General features: G+C 45.2%; 2 protein-coding genes across 2 annotated transcripts; both read right to left on the reverse strand.

The window, feature by feature from the left end:
- Positions 1-777: 777 nt before the first annotated feature.
- Positions 778-1,227, reverse strand: LOC136499883 (uncharacterized). Its single transcript, XM_066495380.1, has one exon. The coding sequence runs from the start codon at positions 1,225-1,227 to the stop codon at positions 778-780; it is 450 nt and encodes a 149-aa protein (XP_066351477.1).
- Positions 1,228-3,839: 2,612 nt separating this feature from the next.
- LOC136499884 (uncharacterized) lies at positions 3,840-4,484 on the reverse strand. The gene has a single exon (XM_066495382.1). The coding sequence runs from the start codon at positions 4,482-4,484 to the stop codon at positions 3,840-3,842; it is 645 nt and encodes a 214-aa protein (XP_066351479.1).
- Positions 4,485-16,333: the final 11,849 nt, after the last annotated feature.

Consider the following 16,333-nt stretch of genomic DNA (forward strand, 5'->3'; position numbering starts at 1 on the left):
GCTAGCCTCGGCGCAGGAGGTGAGCTCGCTCGCTATCTGCCTCATCTGAATCATGGATCGGGCGCGTGAGATGGCGAGGGACGCACTCCGCTTCGACGTGCATCAGTCGTTCGTTATCGCTCATTCTCATTATGAGAACATCAATCTAGTGACGATGAGCTAGGGCTTTGTGCTCGGCTACACCGAGGCCGAGCTAGAGGAGATCGAGGGGTCGGTGGCTCCCCTAGCGTAGGACTTATCTACCAAAATTGTGGATGAGTTCATCCCCCCAAGGGGTTATGTAGTTAGATAGTCTAGGCGGCAAATTTGTAATAAGTAAATAAATTTTTATCTTTTGTTATTGTCAAACCATCTTTTGGTTCTTTGTCCCTTTTTATGAAGAAAAAGGTTAATGTGTTACGACGCTTTATGTGATTAAGGCTGTAAAGCTCGGGGCGTGGGCGAAACATCTCTGATTACGCTGGTGAGCAAAAAAGTCGTAGCCACTAGGGCATAGGTTTCTTGTAGTCCGACCAGTTTTAATCAGGGCTTATTTCTATGGCCTTTGCTTTTAGGTCTTAACATAGGAGAGGGTCAGGCGCAGAGAATGTTTTTAGCTAGGTATATCCTCATCAGCCCCCGAGTAAGGCCCGACTCCTTACCATTGCTGGAATTGAGTGTCACTGAAGATCAAGGAGACATGATGGTGAAACCAAATAGAAAATGTACTTGCATTTTGGAAACTTCGTTCTTAAATTTTGCAAGTACATGCATAGGCTAGGGGTAAAAATGATGTAGCTATTCAATGTTCCAAGTGTTGATGAAGACTCTGTCATCGATGGTCTTGAGCTTGTAGGTTCTCGGTCGGAGCACCTCCGTGATGACGTATGCTCCTTCCCATGGCAGAGAGAGCCTGTGGCAGTTCTTGTTGTCCTGAATGAGGCAGAGCACCAAATCCCCAATGTTGAATGCCTGACCCTGCACTAGATGCCCATGGTGCCAACATAGATCTTGCTGGTACTTGGCCGAGCGAAGGAGGGCGTCATTGCATGCTTCATCGAGCTGGTCCATGGCATCCTCGAGGGATGCCTCAGCCCCTTGCTCATCGTATGCCCTGACCCTTGGCGCTCCATAGTCGAGGTCGGTTGGGAGGATTGCTTCAGAACCATAGACCATGAAGAAAGGCATGTAGCTGGTCGCCTGGCTGGGGGTCATCCTCAAGCTCCAAAGTACTATGGGAAGCTCCATGACCCATTGTCTGCCAAACTTGTTTAGCCAATCGAAAATCCTAGGCTTGAGGCCTTGTAGGACCATGCCATTTGCACACTCAGCCTATCCATTCGTGCGGGGTGGGCCATGGTGGCCCAGTCGATGCGGATATGGTAGTCATCACAGAACTGGAGGAGTTTCTTCTCGGTAAACTATGTGCCATTGTCCGTGATGATCAAGTTTGGGACTCCAAAGCAGTGGATGATGTCGAGGAAGAACTGCATGGCTTGCTCGGACTTGATCATGGAGATCGGCCGAGCCTCTATCCACTTGGTGAACTGGTCCACGGCGACGAGCAAGTGCGTGTAGCCCCCAGGCGCTCTTTTGAGAGGCCCGACCAGATCAAGCCCCCGGACTATGAATGGCCATGTGATAGGGACCGTCTGAAGCGCTTGGTCTGGCAGATGGGTTTGATAAGTGTAGTACTGGCACCCTTCGTAGGTGCGCACAATTTGCTCGGCGTTAGCCATCATGGTCGGCCAGTAGAAACCCTATTGGAAGGCATTTCCGACTAGGGTTCTGGGTGTGGCATGATGTCCATGGACCCCATCGTAAATGTCCTTCAGTAGTTGCTTCCCTTGTTTGATGGGAATGCAACGCTGTAGGATCCTGGTGTGGCTTCGCTTGTAGAGCTCCCCCTCGATAATGATGAAAGACTTGGCTGGTGTGCAGATCCGCTGAGCCTTTTGTTTTGTTCATCGGGGGAAGCACTTCCATGGAGGAGCCAAATCAAGGTATGGGGTTCTTCTAGTCCACTAGAAGGTCGGGTTCCACCGCTAGTTCCTCACGGATCTCCATGACTTTCAAGGTCAGAAGGATCCGCCGTGGGCAGTTGATTAGCCCCCCAGACCCAAAGGCAGGCAGCCCATCCTTGGGTCTATCCCCATTCCTCATAGCGGACCAAAGGCTTGTGCTAATCGGCTGGCAAAGACACCTGTTCGCATCGGCTCTAAGCCTGCTGACGCCACTTCGTCCATCATGCCGGCCGCCTCGTTGATGCCACCTTGGGGATGTGATTGAGTTTTGAGGCCATAGAACTTGTCCTCTAGCTGGTGGACTTCTCAGAAGTAAGAAGCCATCTTGGCGTCTTGGCAATGCTGTTGACTACTGCATGACTTGACCGACATGACTAGGCTATGGAGTCACCTTAGACATCAAGTCGTCGGATGCCCAACTCAATGGCGATGCGTAGGCCATTAATGAGTGCCTCATATTTGGCCACATTGTTGGAGGCAGGGAAATGGAGATGGACCGTGTACTTCATGCATACCCCAAGGGGCGAAATGAAGACCAGCCCCACGCCGATGCCTTTCCTCATCATGGATCCATTGAAGTACATGATCCAGTAGTCCTGGTCGATAGCTGTTGGTGGCATCTGGACCTCGGTCCATTCTACCATGAAGTCAGCTAGCGCTTGGGACTTGATCGCCGTTCGGGGGGCATACGAAATGCCCTAACCCATCAGCTCGAGTGCCCACTTCATGATCCTCCGCTTGGTGTCCTGGTTCTAGATTACTTCGTCGAGGGGAAAGGATGTCATGACCTTCACCGGGTGTGACTCAAAGTAGTGACATAACTTCCTCCTGGCGATCAGGACGACGTACAAAAGCTTTTGGATTTGCGGGTAGCGAGTCTTGGAATTAGACAAGACCTCACTAACGAAGTATACGGGGCGCTAACCACTTTTGTGGTGGCCGCAATGTAGAGCGGGGGCGGCTCTCCATCCGTCGGTGAGACCCGGATCGAGGCTTTCATCAGGATTTCCTTAACTTTGTCGACTGCCTCCTGACCCTCGGGAGTCCACGCAAACTGATCGGTCTTCTTCAAAAGTCGATACAGCGGGAGGCCTCGTTCGCCGAGGCATGAGATGAAATAGCTAAGCATGGCGAGGCACCCCATGACTCACTGCACCCCCTTTAGGTTTTGGACCGGCCCATCCTTGTGATGGCCGTGATCTTCTCTAGGTTGGCTTCGATGCCATGCTCGGAGATGACAAACCCAAGTAGCATGCCCCTTGGGACCTCGAAGACGCATTTTTCAGGGTTGAGTTTGATGTTGTTTGCTCGTAGTTTTGCGAAGGTCTGCTCAAGGTCATCTACAAGCTGGTCGATCCGTTTGGACTTGACCACGATGTCGTCTACGTAGGCCCCAATGGTTCGCCTGATGAGGTCTCCAAAACACTTGAGCATACATCGCTGGTTTGTAGCTCCCACGTTTTTCAGACCGAAAGGCATCGTGACATAGCAGAATGACCCGAACGGGGTGATAAAAGAAGTCACAAGCTGGTCGGACTCTTTCATGGCGATCTGATGGTACCCGGAGTACGCATCAAGGAAGCAGAGGGTTTCGCACCTCGAGATCGAGTCAACTACTTGATCTATACGTGGCAAAGGAAACTGATCCTTTGGACACGCCTTATTGAGACTCGTGTAGTCAACACACATTCTCCATTTCCCATTCTTTTTTCGTACAAGGACAGGATTGGCTAAGTACTTGGGATGATACAGTACCTTAATGAATCCAGCCACCAAAAGTTTTGTGATCTCTTCGCCGATGGCCCTGTGCTTCTCCTTGTCGAAGCGGCGCAGGTGCTACTTCACCGGCTTGGAGCTCAGCTTGATCTTCAAGGCGTGCTCGACGACCTCCCTCGGGATGCCCGGCATGTCTGAGGGTTTCCACACGAAGATATCTCTATTGGTGCGGAGGAAGTCGACGAGCGCTTTCCTATTTGGAGGAAAGCGTGGTGTCGATGCGCACCACTTTGCCCTCGGAGCTACTAGGCCAACGAGGACCTCCTTGATGCCCTCCGTGGGCTCAAAGGATCCGGCCGACCGCTTGAAGTCGGGTGCCTCCTCGGCAGTCCCTTCCTTGATGACCACGAGCTCCTCGGAGGTGATGATTGCTGAGGCACGGTCACAACACTCAACCTCGTACTTGTAAACGCGCTGGAAGGAGGTGTCGATGGTGATGACCCCATGCGGGCCCAACATCTTGAGCTTTAGGTAGGTGTAGTTGGGGACGGCCATGAACTTCGCGTAGCATGGTCGTCCTAGGATGGCGTGATAGGTCCCGTGGAACTCGACCACCTCGAAGGTAAGGGTCTCCGTCCTGTAGTTGGTCGAATCTTCGAAGGTGATGTGTAGGTCGATCTGCCTGAGCGGTATGGCTTGCTTCCCTGGAACGACACCGTGGAAAGGCACCCCGGTTGGTCGGACGCGTGACCGGTCGATGCCCATGACATCAAGTGTCTCGGCGTATATGATGTTGAGGCCACTGCCTCAATCCATCAGCACCTTGGTGAGGCACTTTGTGCCGACGATCGGATCGACCACGAGCGGGTATCTTTGCCGCTGTGGGATGCTATCTGGATGGTCGGATCGGTCGAAGGTGATGGCGGACTCCGACCACCGGAGGAAAAACGGCGTGGCTGGCTCAGCCGCGTAGACCTCGCGGCGTGCGATCTTTTGGCGACGCTTGGAGTCATAAGTTGCCGACTCGTCGAAGATCATGAGGCAGCCGTCGGGAGTCGGGAAGCCGCCATCCTTTCCCTTGGTGTCATCCACCGCTAGGTTGGGCTTCTTCCTTTGGCTCTCCTTCTTGGTACCCTCGGACAAGAAACGCTTCATGAGAGCGCAGTCCTTGTACAAGTGCTTGACGGGGAAGACGTGGTTCGGGCATGGCCCCTCGAGCAGTTTTTCAAAGTGGTCGGGAGCACTCGGCGGGTGCTTGACCACCTTTCCGCTCAGTAGCGGCCACGAGCGAGCCTCATGTCGCTGCTTGTTCTTCTTCTTGTCGGGACGGCTGGAGGTGCCTTCGACGGCACTCTTGTCCCACTTTGTCTTGCCCTTGGAGCGTTCGAAAATCGCCCTGACCACCTCCTCGTCTGAGACGTGGCTAGTTGTGATATCGAGGAGCTCCTTGATGGTCCGGAGGCCTCTGTGTCCTAGTTTGTGGATCAGGGACTCGCAGGTGGCCCCGGACAGAAAGGCCCCAATGATGTCGACGTCGACGACGTTGGGCAACTCGTAGGAGCGCCTCAATCTTAGGTTATAGGGAGGGAGTCGCCTGTAGGAGTGCACGACTCGGGAGGATGAACAGCCACGAATCCCAGAGATGACCGACTTTATTTGCTTCCCTCAGAGGGCATAACGGTGTCGGAAAGGAGCGCCATGGACATGGGCGATCCGAACGTGGCCGTATCTTGCGAGCCGGCCGGGGCAGGGCGTGAAGTCCGTAACGTGGCCGAGCGGAGCACGTACGTACGATGCGTCGCTAGTTAAACTCTGGAGATTACGAGCGGGGCAGCAGACGATAATCATAGAATGTTTTTAGGTGTATAAGAAGATTGCACGACGACAAGGAGTCAGGCGTATTCTTATGCATTCGTATTCTTTTATCTGTTGGCCGGACGGGCAACGAGTCTGATCCGTATTTCGTATGGAGTCGGAGTCGTATTGAGTCACGGCTACTCGGAGGCACGCAAGCTGTACGTGTTTTCTATTGGCCGGACGGGAGTCACGGAAGCTGTACGTGTTGTCTGTTGGCCGGACTGGAGTCGGAGTCGTATTGAGTCTGAGTCACGGTTACTCGGAGGCATGCACACCAAACTATTTTGGACGAAAGCTGTACTTGTTTTTTAAGTAGTATATATATAACAGATATCATTAAAATTCTGGTACCTTGCAAAAGTTACTAATGATGCAACAAACATCAAAAGTGGGGCAAGGGGACAATTTTCAAGAGACGTGGCTTACCCATTTATGTATATATAGTATTTTTTTCATAAAGAAAGCTTTCATCAAAACCTCAGAAGCAATATAAAAGTCAATAGCCAAAAGCCAATAGCCAGAAATGAGAAAACAAGCTTTTGAGCTAAAATTTCAAAAGCTATTGCTCAACAAACATACCCTAAGGGCATGTGCAATGTTGCAGGTGAAAATTCTCTATAAGCTAGGGCCCATAAAAAGTGACCACAGTTAGTATCCTACACACAAAATGTTTGTAGGTCAAAATGCACCTTAAGATGGGACCCTTGTAACAGAACCGTCCAATTTATAAGAGCACAAGTATAATAGCAATTACTGAAGCGATCAAACTATCATACTTGAGCCCATATAAACCCGGTAGTCCGATGAAATCATGAAGGATTTTAAACCAACCAACATACAAGCCAAGATCGTATATCATTCAACATAACAAGTCACATGTTACATCATAGTTCACAAATAGTTCACAAGTATCTCACATACATCAGAGTTCACATAGTTATTACAAACCAAGTTCAAATAGCAGAAGCAAAGTAGTTTGACATCAATATCACACTTACTTCAAATACATGCCAGTACCACGGTCATTTTCAGTAAAAGCATAATAGAGAGGATAACTTAGAAGTACCATGCCCCATGGTTTAATCCTCATCCACGATAGGATGAAGGCAATTCTTATAATACCTATGATACATCATATCATCTGCAACAAGAGGGAATAAACCTTAAGTATGAGAATGTACTCAACTAGACTTACCCATTGTAAACCAGAATAATATGACACCAAAGAGTATGCAAAGCTTTATCGGTGGAGTTAGCTTGACAACATTTTGTATAAAAGTTTAAGTAACATAACTTAGAGATTTAATATCTTTAGCATCAAATTGAATACCTATTCAATTAAGCATCCCTAGATTAGCACATGTACTAGAGCAATCACTTGATTAAGCTAACAAGCATTAGTAACCATATCTGATGTATTAATTTGAGCATCATCATAACCATCAATTTCCATCAATTAATGCTACGTTGCAGCTGCTTAGTCAAGCTCTCACTATCCGGGAGAGACGATGACTCGAATCGATTCCAACCAGCTAGGGAGTTATTCTTAACACAAACCTATACTTCCCCGATCGGGTTGCGTCAGGTCACCTTTGGTACAACTCAGGTACAGTCACAGGTCCGATCAGCACCGCACCCTTATGGATACTACTAGTCTTCCAGGAAGTCCAGGCCCGGCTTACCCTTGGACTCACGCCACTGGCTCTCTGCACACCCTCCAGTGTGCGCACTTTCACTTATCGGGTCCTGGCCTGAGTTGAGGTACTCGGCTTCGTGGTCAGAATGGCTTATCCGACCAACTAAGTGATAGGCATGCGTTCAACATGACATGAGGACGTATAATGAATCGGTCTTTAACCTACACAGACAGGGATAAATAGGCACCAAGACCTACATGCCTTGTTGTTTCTCTATTACAATCCCGTCCGGCCTTCTTTTATTCGTCAACACATGGTTATTTCCACGATAGCAATTATAGCCAACCATGACTAGATATCTACCTATATCTTGCAGGTGACAGGAAATCACCTGACTTCTACAGGACTAAGCATGGCTAAGCATATATTCGATCCTAGACCTACATAGGATTCAAGATATATTTGTTTGGATAAGGAAAGTATATGCAGCAAGTGGTTCCAATCAACCCTTAGTACTAAATGCATCAACATAAAAGGACTCAAGTTGATATTTAGAAAATATAGGAGGCTTAGAATGCTCTAGGGCTTGCCTTTTAGAAATGAGGAAGGTTGGTGATCAGGACACTCAGGAAGATCTTCCATGTTGACTCCTCCTTCCGCCTGAACCTCCTACTCCTGGGCTGCCTACTGCTCCTCCTGATGCTCGAGTTCGAACTCGAGTAGCGTCACTCCTTCTAGGGAACCTATTGCATGCATATGCACAAATGAGTATCATGAATGCATAAGAGATGAGATGACATAATGAAGTGTATACGCATGAGCATGGTTATCGCAAGATGTATGATAAGTTTAACATTCATTGACTCAAGTAGATGTATAACTTTCTTCTAGTTGATCTTTACTGAGTAGGTGCATATCTCTTCTATAGTACAAGAAACATACACTCACCAAGTTCTAGTAACCTAAGGTAAAGTTGTTCATCATCAGTAAGAGGCTTAGAACCTACAGCTAACAACTAATCTCAATAGCCTAAGCATCTACAAGCATCACATAAGACAAACAATTACAATTTGACTTAGTCATTTCCTGGACTGTAAACAACAACTACTTATTTTGGCCATATATGGAGTTCTACTCAACCAAATACTATGATCTTAGACTTTCTGGAAACATATAAAACTTCCTACAACTTTCTTATAGTCATCTCAAGATGATTCAACGGCTATCAAAGTCAAACAAAGTAATTTTCCAGATCTATCCAGAACTTCTAGAGAATAAGCATTTTTAGAGACCAACTTTCAATAGCTATAACTCTCAAACCATTTAGCCTATTGCCATGAAATTCGACACAAGCAAGATATGTAAGTTATCTACAACTTTGTTATTGACAAGATTCACAGCAAACATTATTTTACCCTTGCAATTTACTTAACAACAGAAACTATCCAAAACAGTCACTATAATTGAATTATAGAGCAATAAATATTTCATTGCATATAGACAATGAAATCTGGGTACAACCAATGGTACCAACAGTTCATAGACATCATATACACTTTAGAAAATATAATGGTCAAGCCCAAATAAATTATTTAAATGTCTTTATTAATTTATTTGGAAAATAAGGTGAAATAAGGAACATATATCAAAAGTGCACAGTAAAAATTCTGAGAAAATTACATTAGCTCATATATGCTCCCAATAGACTGCTATATAAATTTCATGCCAACTGAACAAGTATATCATCCTCTATAAAAATGACAAGGTACATAGACTTATTTTAGTGAAAATGGTTTGACCTAGTGAGAAGTGTCAAACAACAGATTTTATATTTTTCTTAACCTCATCTTAGCACAATAACACTGTACAAAAAAAATTGCATGACCATATGTTACCTATTTTTATTCTAATGAATTTCACTAGAAATCACCATTTATTTAGGGTTAAATAGAAAGACCCTATTCAAAATAGATTTACTGTGGGTTTATCATTTTTTCCTAGCTAGAGCATGTTATACAAACTGCAACAAAATTAGAATCATATTTTTATCACTTCCCTAGCTCAAGATATGCATTTTATAAGATTTAAATTAAGTGAAAAGCACTTTATTTGGCCAATTTAATTTCCCCAAGAAACATGCCTAGAAACTATGTATTTTATATTTTTAATAAATACTACACTTCCTAAGGAAGCTAACAAAATTGGAATCACTCAAATTGGATAACCCTATCTCCAGATATGAATTTTTGAACCAAATCTGTGAAATAAATAAGAAAAATAAAAGAACACACAAATTGATAGCTAGGGCCCGCGATCAACGGGGCCCGCTTGTTAGTGAGACCAGCACAGGGCATGGCATTTGATCGATGAGAACTCACCGACGGCGAGGTCTCTGGTGAAACCCCGGCACCATCGTGTTCTTCTCATTAACCCGCACCTAGGGATACCCTAGGCTAGGTCCGCGGCTAACCGGAGCAAGCTCACCGGCGAGCATGGCGTACGGCGGTGGTCGTGTGGTGGTGCGCCGGCCGTCTTCAGCCATGGCAGGCTCCAGCGAGGATGGCCATACCTCTATGGTGACCTAGCACAGTTCTAGAGCAAGATCTGGCCACGGTAGAGCAGTGGGGGAGCCTGATCGCATGCATGGCGGCATGACATCGCCTAGCGCACACGGCGGGGCTCTCCATTCTAGCTAACCAGCGGTGAGAGGTGGGTCTCCATCTTTGTGGTAGGAGCTAGGGTTCATGGCCATGCACAAACATCTTCGAGCGGGGGATGGTGAGACCTAGGGGTTGCTTGCAGCGGTGAGCTCGAGCTCACGGCCATGGCGAGCACGGCGGGAGCGGTGGTGCGTTCCCACGTAACGATATGGTAGCATCTACCCTAGCTCCGGCTTGAGCAATAGTGACCTAAGGCAACTACGGACTAGAAGATAGGAAGACAGGAGATGCAGTGGAGCAGCCTAGCCATGGTGAGCTGAGAGCGCGGTGGCGCTCCATTGGCAACTGCGGTGATAACAAAGCGGAAAGCCGCTTTACCTTAGTTCAAAGGGTGGCGCTAGTGGCTTGATGAGATGGGGGTGATGGTGGAGCAGCTATGGCTGAGAGGAATTGACTGATGGAGCTACAATGGCGGTGAGCTAGCTTGGCTCTGCTCTAGCTAGGCGCGGTGAGAAAGAGAGAGAGCAAGTGAGAGCAGAGTGGGAGGGAGCAGCAGGGGCATGATCCTCTTGTCCGTGCACTGGCCTGACCGGCCCAGACATCACCGGTGTACGACCACCACATGGTAGCCGTGGCCTGGCATGGTCAGCCACTGATGTGCGCACGCGTTCGTGGTCATCTGAGCCTGACGTGCACGTCTAACAGAGCAACTTGTGACCATGTAACTCCTAATCTGTGGCGAGTCAGTGCAAGGTGTGTGAACAAATCCTGTAGAACTATGTAAGGGCTACAAGATTGCTTTAGAAATCTTCTAATTTGCAATGGTTTGGAAGTTACATCACCTCAAAGTCAGGTACGTTGAAACTGTAATCAGCTCCAACACTAGAAATTTTTTTCAAAGTTCAAAATAGTATTTTCTTGCTACTTGTGAGCTGTTTTTGAGGATGTTATGCACTGAATTAGGTCTTCTCCCAAAAATGAAAGTTGTTACTCTAGTCAAGTACTACAACTTTACTTAAGGGTGCACTGCCATGCAAGCACTCTAAAGCATAGTTCAACTTTGGTCAAACTAGTAACTTGAAAATTAGAGTTTCTAGCATAACTATGACTTGGGGGTTGTTTTGGTCCATGTCATGAATACCAAACTTGTTCCATGTACCATCCTAAACATGTTAAGGTGTTTCTATGGCCCCACAAGCATTTCATGCATTGGTCACACACAATGGCAAGCATATACATGCATATAGCTACCATCATATATAACAAAAGTAAGGTGATTGAGATAACACTTCATATGCTTAAGCTCATGGATGCTCAATGATGCTCATGCTCATGAATGCAAGTGCCCAATGCATGCTTAACACTAGGGTGTTACAGCGCCTCCCCCTTATAGGAATCTTGTCCTAAGATTTGAAAGACCTATCATTTTTCGTAGAAAGCGGGATAGACCTCACATAGATAATCTCCCCGTTTCCACGTAGCATCTTGCTCACTATGATTATTACACATCACTTTGTGAAACTTGATCACATGTTTTCGAGTTACTCTATCCCTCATATCTATAATTTGCACTGGCTTCTCTTCATAGGCTAGATCCAATTTTAACTTGACATCTCTAACCTCCACTTTTTCTTCTGGAACACGTAAGCATTTTTTTAATTGGGATACATGAAAAACATTGAAGATAGCCCTCATTTCTAGAGGTAAATGGATCTTGTAGGCTACTCTTCCACTTTTCTCAATGATTGGATATGGACCTACATATCTAGGTGCAAGCTTTCTTTTCACACCAAACCGTTGTACCTTTTTCATTGGTGACACTTTTAGGTATACATAATCACCTACTTCAAATTCAATCGGTCTTCTTCTCTTGTCCTCATAACTCTTATGCCTTGATTGAGCAGCTTCAATATGTTATTGAATGATATGCACCTGCTCTTCAACCTCTTTGACAAAATCAATACCATAGTATCTTCTTTCTCTGGGTTCAACCCAATTCAAAGGAGTTCTACATTTATGGTCATACAAAGCTTCAAAAGGAGCCATCTTAATACTCTCTTGATAACTATTGTTGTAGGAAAACTCAGCTAAAGGTAGCCACTTTTCTCATGAACCCTTTGAAGAGATAACACAAGCTCTCAACATGTCTTCAATATTTGATTTACACGTTCTGTTTGCCCGGAGGTCTGAGAGGTGATAGGCAGAACTTCTTAACTAAGTTGGTGCCTAACATCTTGTTAAATGTTCCTAAAAATGAGCAGTGAACTGAAGGCCCTCTGTCAGACATAATGGTTCTTGGCACATCATGTAGACGTACTATATGGGAGAAATACAACTCAAGTATACTCATGCGGTCAGTAGTCAGGTTCTGACTGGAATGAAATGTGCAGACTTGGTTAGGCGGTCCACAATCACCCATATCGAATCAAAATTCTTATGAGTAGGTGGAAGTCTAACAATAAAATCCATGCTAACTTCTTCCCACTTCCTACCTAGAACAGACAGTGGTTGAAGCAGTCCAGTAGGTTTCAAATGAATAGCCTTGACTCAGCAACAATTATCACATCTAGCAACATAAGCTGTAATTTTCCTTCTTCATTTTGGTCCACCAAAAATGGGTACTTCAAGTCCCTGATATATTTTACTACTACCTAGATGAATGGACAGTTTAGAAGAGTGAGCCTCACCTAAGATCTGGTTTCTAAGTTCCTTATCCTTCGACACTACCAGTCTATCTTTAAACCATAGAACATCGTTCTCATCAATCCTGAAATGCTTAGTCTCTTGCTCTTTCATCTTTCTTTTGATGTGGAAACACACCAAGATTGGTCTTCTGAAGCTCGATGATCTTGCTCTCAAGAGAACAACTGATCATAATATTGAGCAGCACAGTAGGATGTAACAACTTGAAGCCATCTTCTAGCAAAGAATTGCAATGAGACTTTCTGCTCTAAGCGTCTTGCAACAACATTCGCTTTGCCAGGATGATAATGTAGTTCTAAATTGTAATCTTTGATCAATTCTAGCCATCTTCTCTATCTCATATTCAATTTGGGTTGAGTGAAGATATAGCTTAAGACTCTTATGATCTGTGTAAATATGACACACATTGCTAAGCAAATAGTGTCTCCCAATCTTCAATGCATGGACAACCGCTACTAATTCTAAGTCATGGGTTGGGTAATTGACTTCATGCTTCCTCAGCTGACGTGAGGCATAAGCAATGACCCGACCTTCCTGCATAAGAACACATCCCAAATCGGTACCTGATGCATCACAAAACATATCAAAAGGTTTCTCGATATCAGGTTATGCCAAAACAGGAGCTAAAATCAATAAAGTTCGTAAAGTGTGAAAAGCAGCTTCACACTTCAGAGTCCACACAAACTTCTCATCTTTCTGAAGCAATCTTGTCATTGGCTTGGTGATTTTGGAGAAGTCCAGAATGAACCGACGGTAGTAACCTACTAAACCAAGAAAACTCTAAACTTCATGAACTAAAGTCGGAGCCTTCCAATCCATAACTTCTTGCACCTTAAAGGTGTCTACAGAGATCCTATTTTTTAACAGCACGTGCCCTAGAAAAGGTACCTTCCAAAGCCAAAACTCACACTTGCTAAACTTAGCATACAACTTATGTTCTCTTAGGCTGGTTAGAACAACTCTTAGGTGCTCTGCGTGATCGTCCTCATTTTCTAAATAGACCAGAATGTCATCAATGAACACAACCATGAACTTATCTAGCTCGGGCATGAACATCGAATTCATCAGATACATGAAATATGCAGAAGCATTTGTCAGCCCAAAGGACATTACCAAATACTCATACAGGCCATACCTAGTAGAGAAAGTAGTCTTAGGTATATCTTTTGGCCTGATTTTAACCTAATGGTAACCAGATCTCAAATCAATCTTGGAGAACACCTTAGCCCTTGACAGCTGATCAAACAAGATATCATTTTGAGGCAAAGGATACTTTTCTTGACCGTTATGGTATTAAGTGGTCGGTAGTCCACACACATCCGCAAGGATGTGTCTTTCTTCTTCACAAATAAGGCAGGACAACCCCACAGAGATGAGCGAGGTTGAATGAGACCTTTCTCTAAAAGCTCTTGCAATTGAACCTAAAGCTTAGCTAGCTCATTTGGTGGCATTCTATACGGCCTCCGAGAGATGGGTGCTGTACCCGATAATAACTCAATCTTAAACTCTACATCCCTGTCGGGTGGCAACCCGGGAAATTCATCTAGAAACACATCCGAACACTAACATACCACCAGAATATCAAGGAGGGTCATGGTCTGAATAGCATAGGCTAAGTTTTGGAGATCAAAACTCATAGGAAGGAGGGTCATGGTCTGAATAGCACTAGGAAAGCATTGTTACTCTAGGGTTCTCTCAACATGATGGTTCTAGTCGAAGTGTCAATGAGAACTCCATGGCCACTCATCCATTTCATACCCAAGATTACATCTATCCCCAACCCTGGCAATACTACAAGATCTAAGGTATACTCTCAGTTGCTTATTGAGATGCGCACATCTCTGACTACTTGGTTGGTAGAGATATTATTTCTGGCTGCACTTATGCAATAACCACCCTTATCTACAATAACTACCCTCTAATCATGAGTGTATGCAAATGTTTGACTCATAAATGATTGTGAAGCTCTAGAATCAAATAAAACAACTGCGGGGTGTTGGTTCACAAGAAACGTACTCGTAGTAACAACTTCACCTAAAGGGATCTCTTCTAGGGTGGTATAGTGCACGTGTCCCTGACATGCATTTGGATTACCCTACTTTTGGTTGTTGTTCTTCTTGAGATAGGGGCATTTTATTGCCCAATGGCCAGGCTTGTTGCAGTTCTAGCATGGCATGTTGCTAGGTGGATTGCTAGAGCTTCCTTGTCCTGTGCTGCCCTTTGGTAGAGCAAGAAAAAGTCCCTGCGATACACTTTTTGGATCTGACTGGTTTGTACCTTCTTCTGAGGTGGTCTATACTTTGGAGCAGGTGGGTGAAATTGAGGTCTCGCATCAATAGGAGCTTTTGACTGAGATGCACCTACTTCATAAGCTCTCTTATGACTCTTAGATGTTGAATAGATGTTGTTCTGATTCTCCTGAGTTAAAGCATTACTAACAAACTCGTTGAAAGTGGTACACTTGCTGTTAGCTAGACTCTTCATTAGCTTCAGACTAAGCCCCCTCTTGAAACTAGCAATCTTCTTTGCATTAGTGTCAACAAACTCTATGGCATACCTTGATAGATTGTTAAAGGCATGTAGATACTCAGTTAGGCTCTTGGTACCCTATGTCAGCTTCATGAATTATGTATGCTTCATGTTCATAAGACCTGAGGGAATATAATGTCCCCTAACTGTAGCCTTAAACTGGTTCTAGGTAATTTGAGCATTCTTGTGCAAAGTGGATCGATGATGACTCCACCACATGACTGCAGGCCCTATAGCTAGTGTGATGCGTACTCTACCTTCATGTGCTATGTGACCCTTAAGAGATGAAACTTCTATTCAATTGTATTCAACCATTCATCTACCTGCAATGGCTCCTCTACTTCCTTAAAGATAGGATGTTTGGTGTCAAGAAAGTCTTTAAAATCGCTAAACTAGTTAGGTTCAGGCCCTTGGCAATGGTCCCTTCCCCGTCCATGGCCGGCATTCTATGCAAGACCGCGCAGCGGTTCTCCCATGGAACGTTGGGTTTCCATGAGCTAGGCCATCATCTCCGCTGGCGTGGGATGCGGTGGTGGTGGGAGGTCCTCAGTATCATTGCCACAGGAACCACTACCACCTACATCATCTCCACTAGCTCCCCTACGAGTGCGCATCATCTGTAGAATTGCAACCATAAGTAATTATTTATGATGTCAAAAAATTATAGAGGAATTATATAATTATGCCAAACTAAATTTAGTGGAGAGAATTTACATTCATACAATAAAATAGAGGCATAATAATTCATTTCCACAACACAACATCACCAATTATATTACTTAGCGATCACACAATGCATTCCCGTACATGTCAAATACTTGCCAGCACACAAACTGGACATTTATTAAGGTTCAACAATGACATGGATTAAACATTCAAGGTTCTAAGATTACATCAAAGGAGTACATCATGAGATCAAAACCTAAATTACAAGTTCATTACATAAAGGATCGAAGATAGAGAGCTAGCGCATCTAGCTAGGTACTATAGCTAAGCTACACCTTGGAGTGGTTGCTATCGATGTCAGACACATCATCACCATGGTCGTCCTCAAAAGGCTCGACCTCCTCCTCCTCCTTAGGCTCAGCCTTGGCATCTACCTCTATGTCATCGTCCTCAGCAATCAACACATTTGGATCTTCTTCCACCGCTGGAGCTGGAGGAAGAATTGGGTTCACTATGTTGTTGAGACAATGAACATCCAACTGAAGCTCCTCAATCTGGCATA

Source organism: Miscanthus floridulus, chromosome 13 (assembly GCF_019320115.1).
Source record: "Miscanthus floridulus cultivar M001 chromosome 13, ASM1932011v1, whole genome shotgun sequence".
Classification (NCBI taxonomy): Eukaryota; Viridiplantae; Streptophyta; class Magnoliopsida; order Poales; family Poaceae; genus Miscanthus; species Miscanthus floridulus.

What these genes read in the sequence shown, in the direction of transcription:
- LOC136499884 (XM_066495382.1), bottom strand. Translation starts at nt 4,484, where the DNA reads ATGGGCATCGACCGGTCACGCGTCCGACCAACCGGGGTGCCTTTCCAC.
- LOC136499883 (XM_066495380.1), bottom strand. Translation starts at nt 1,227, where the DNA reads ATGGAGCTTCCCATAGTACTTTGGAGCTTGAGGATGACCCCCAGCCAG.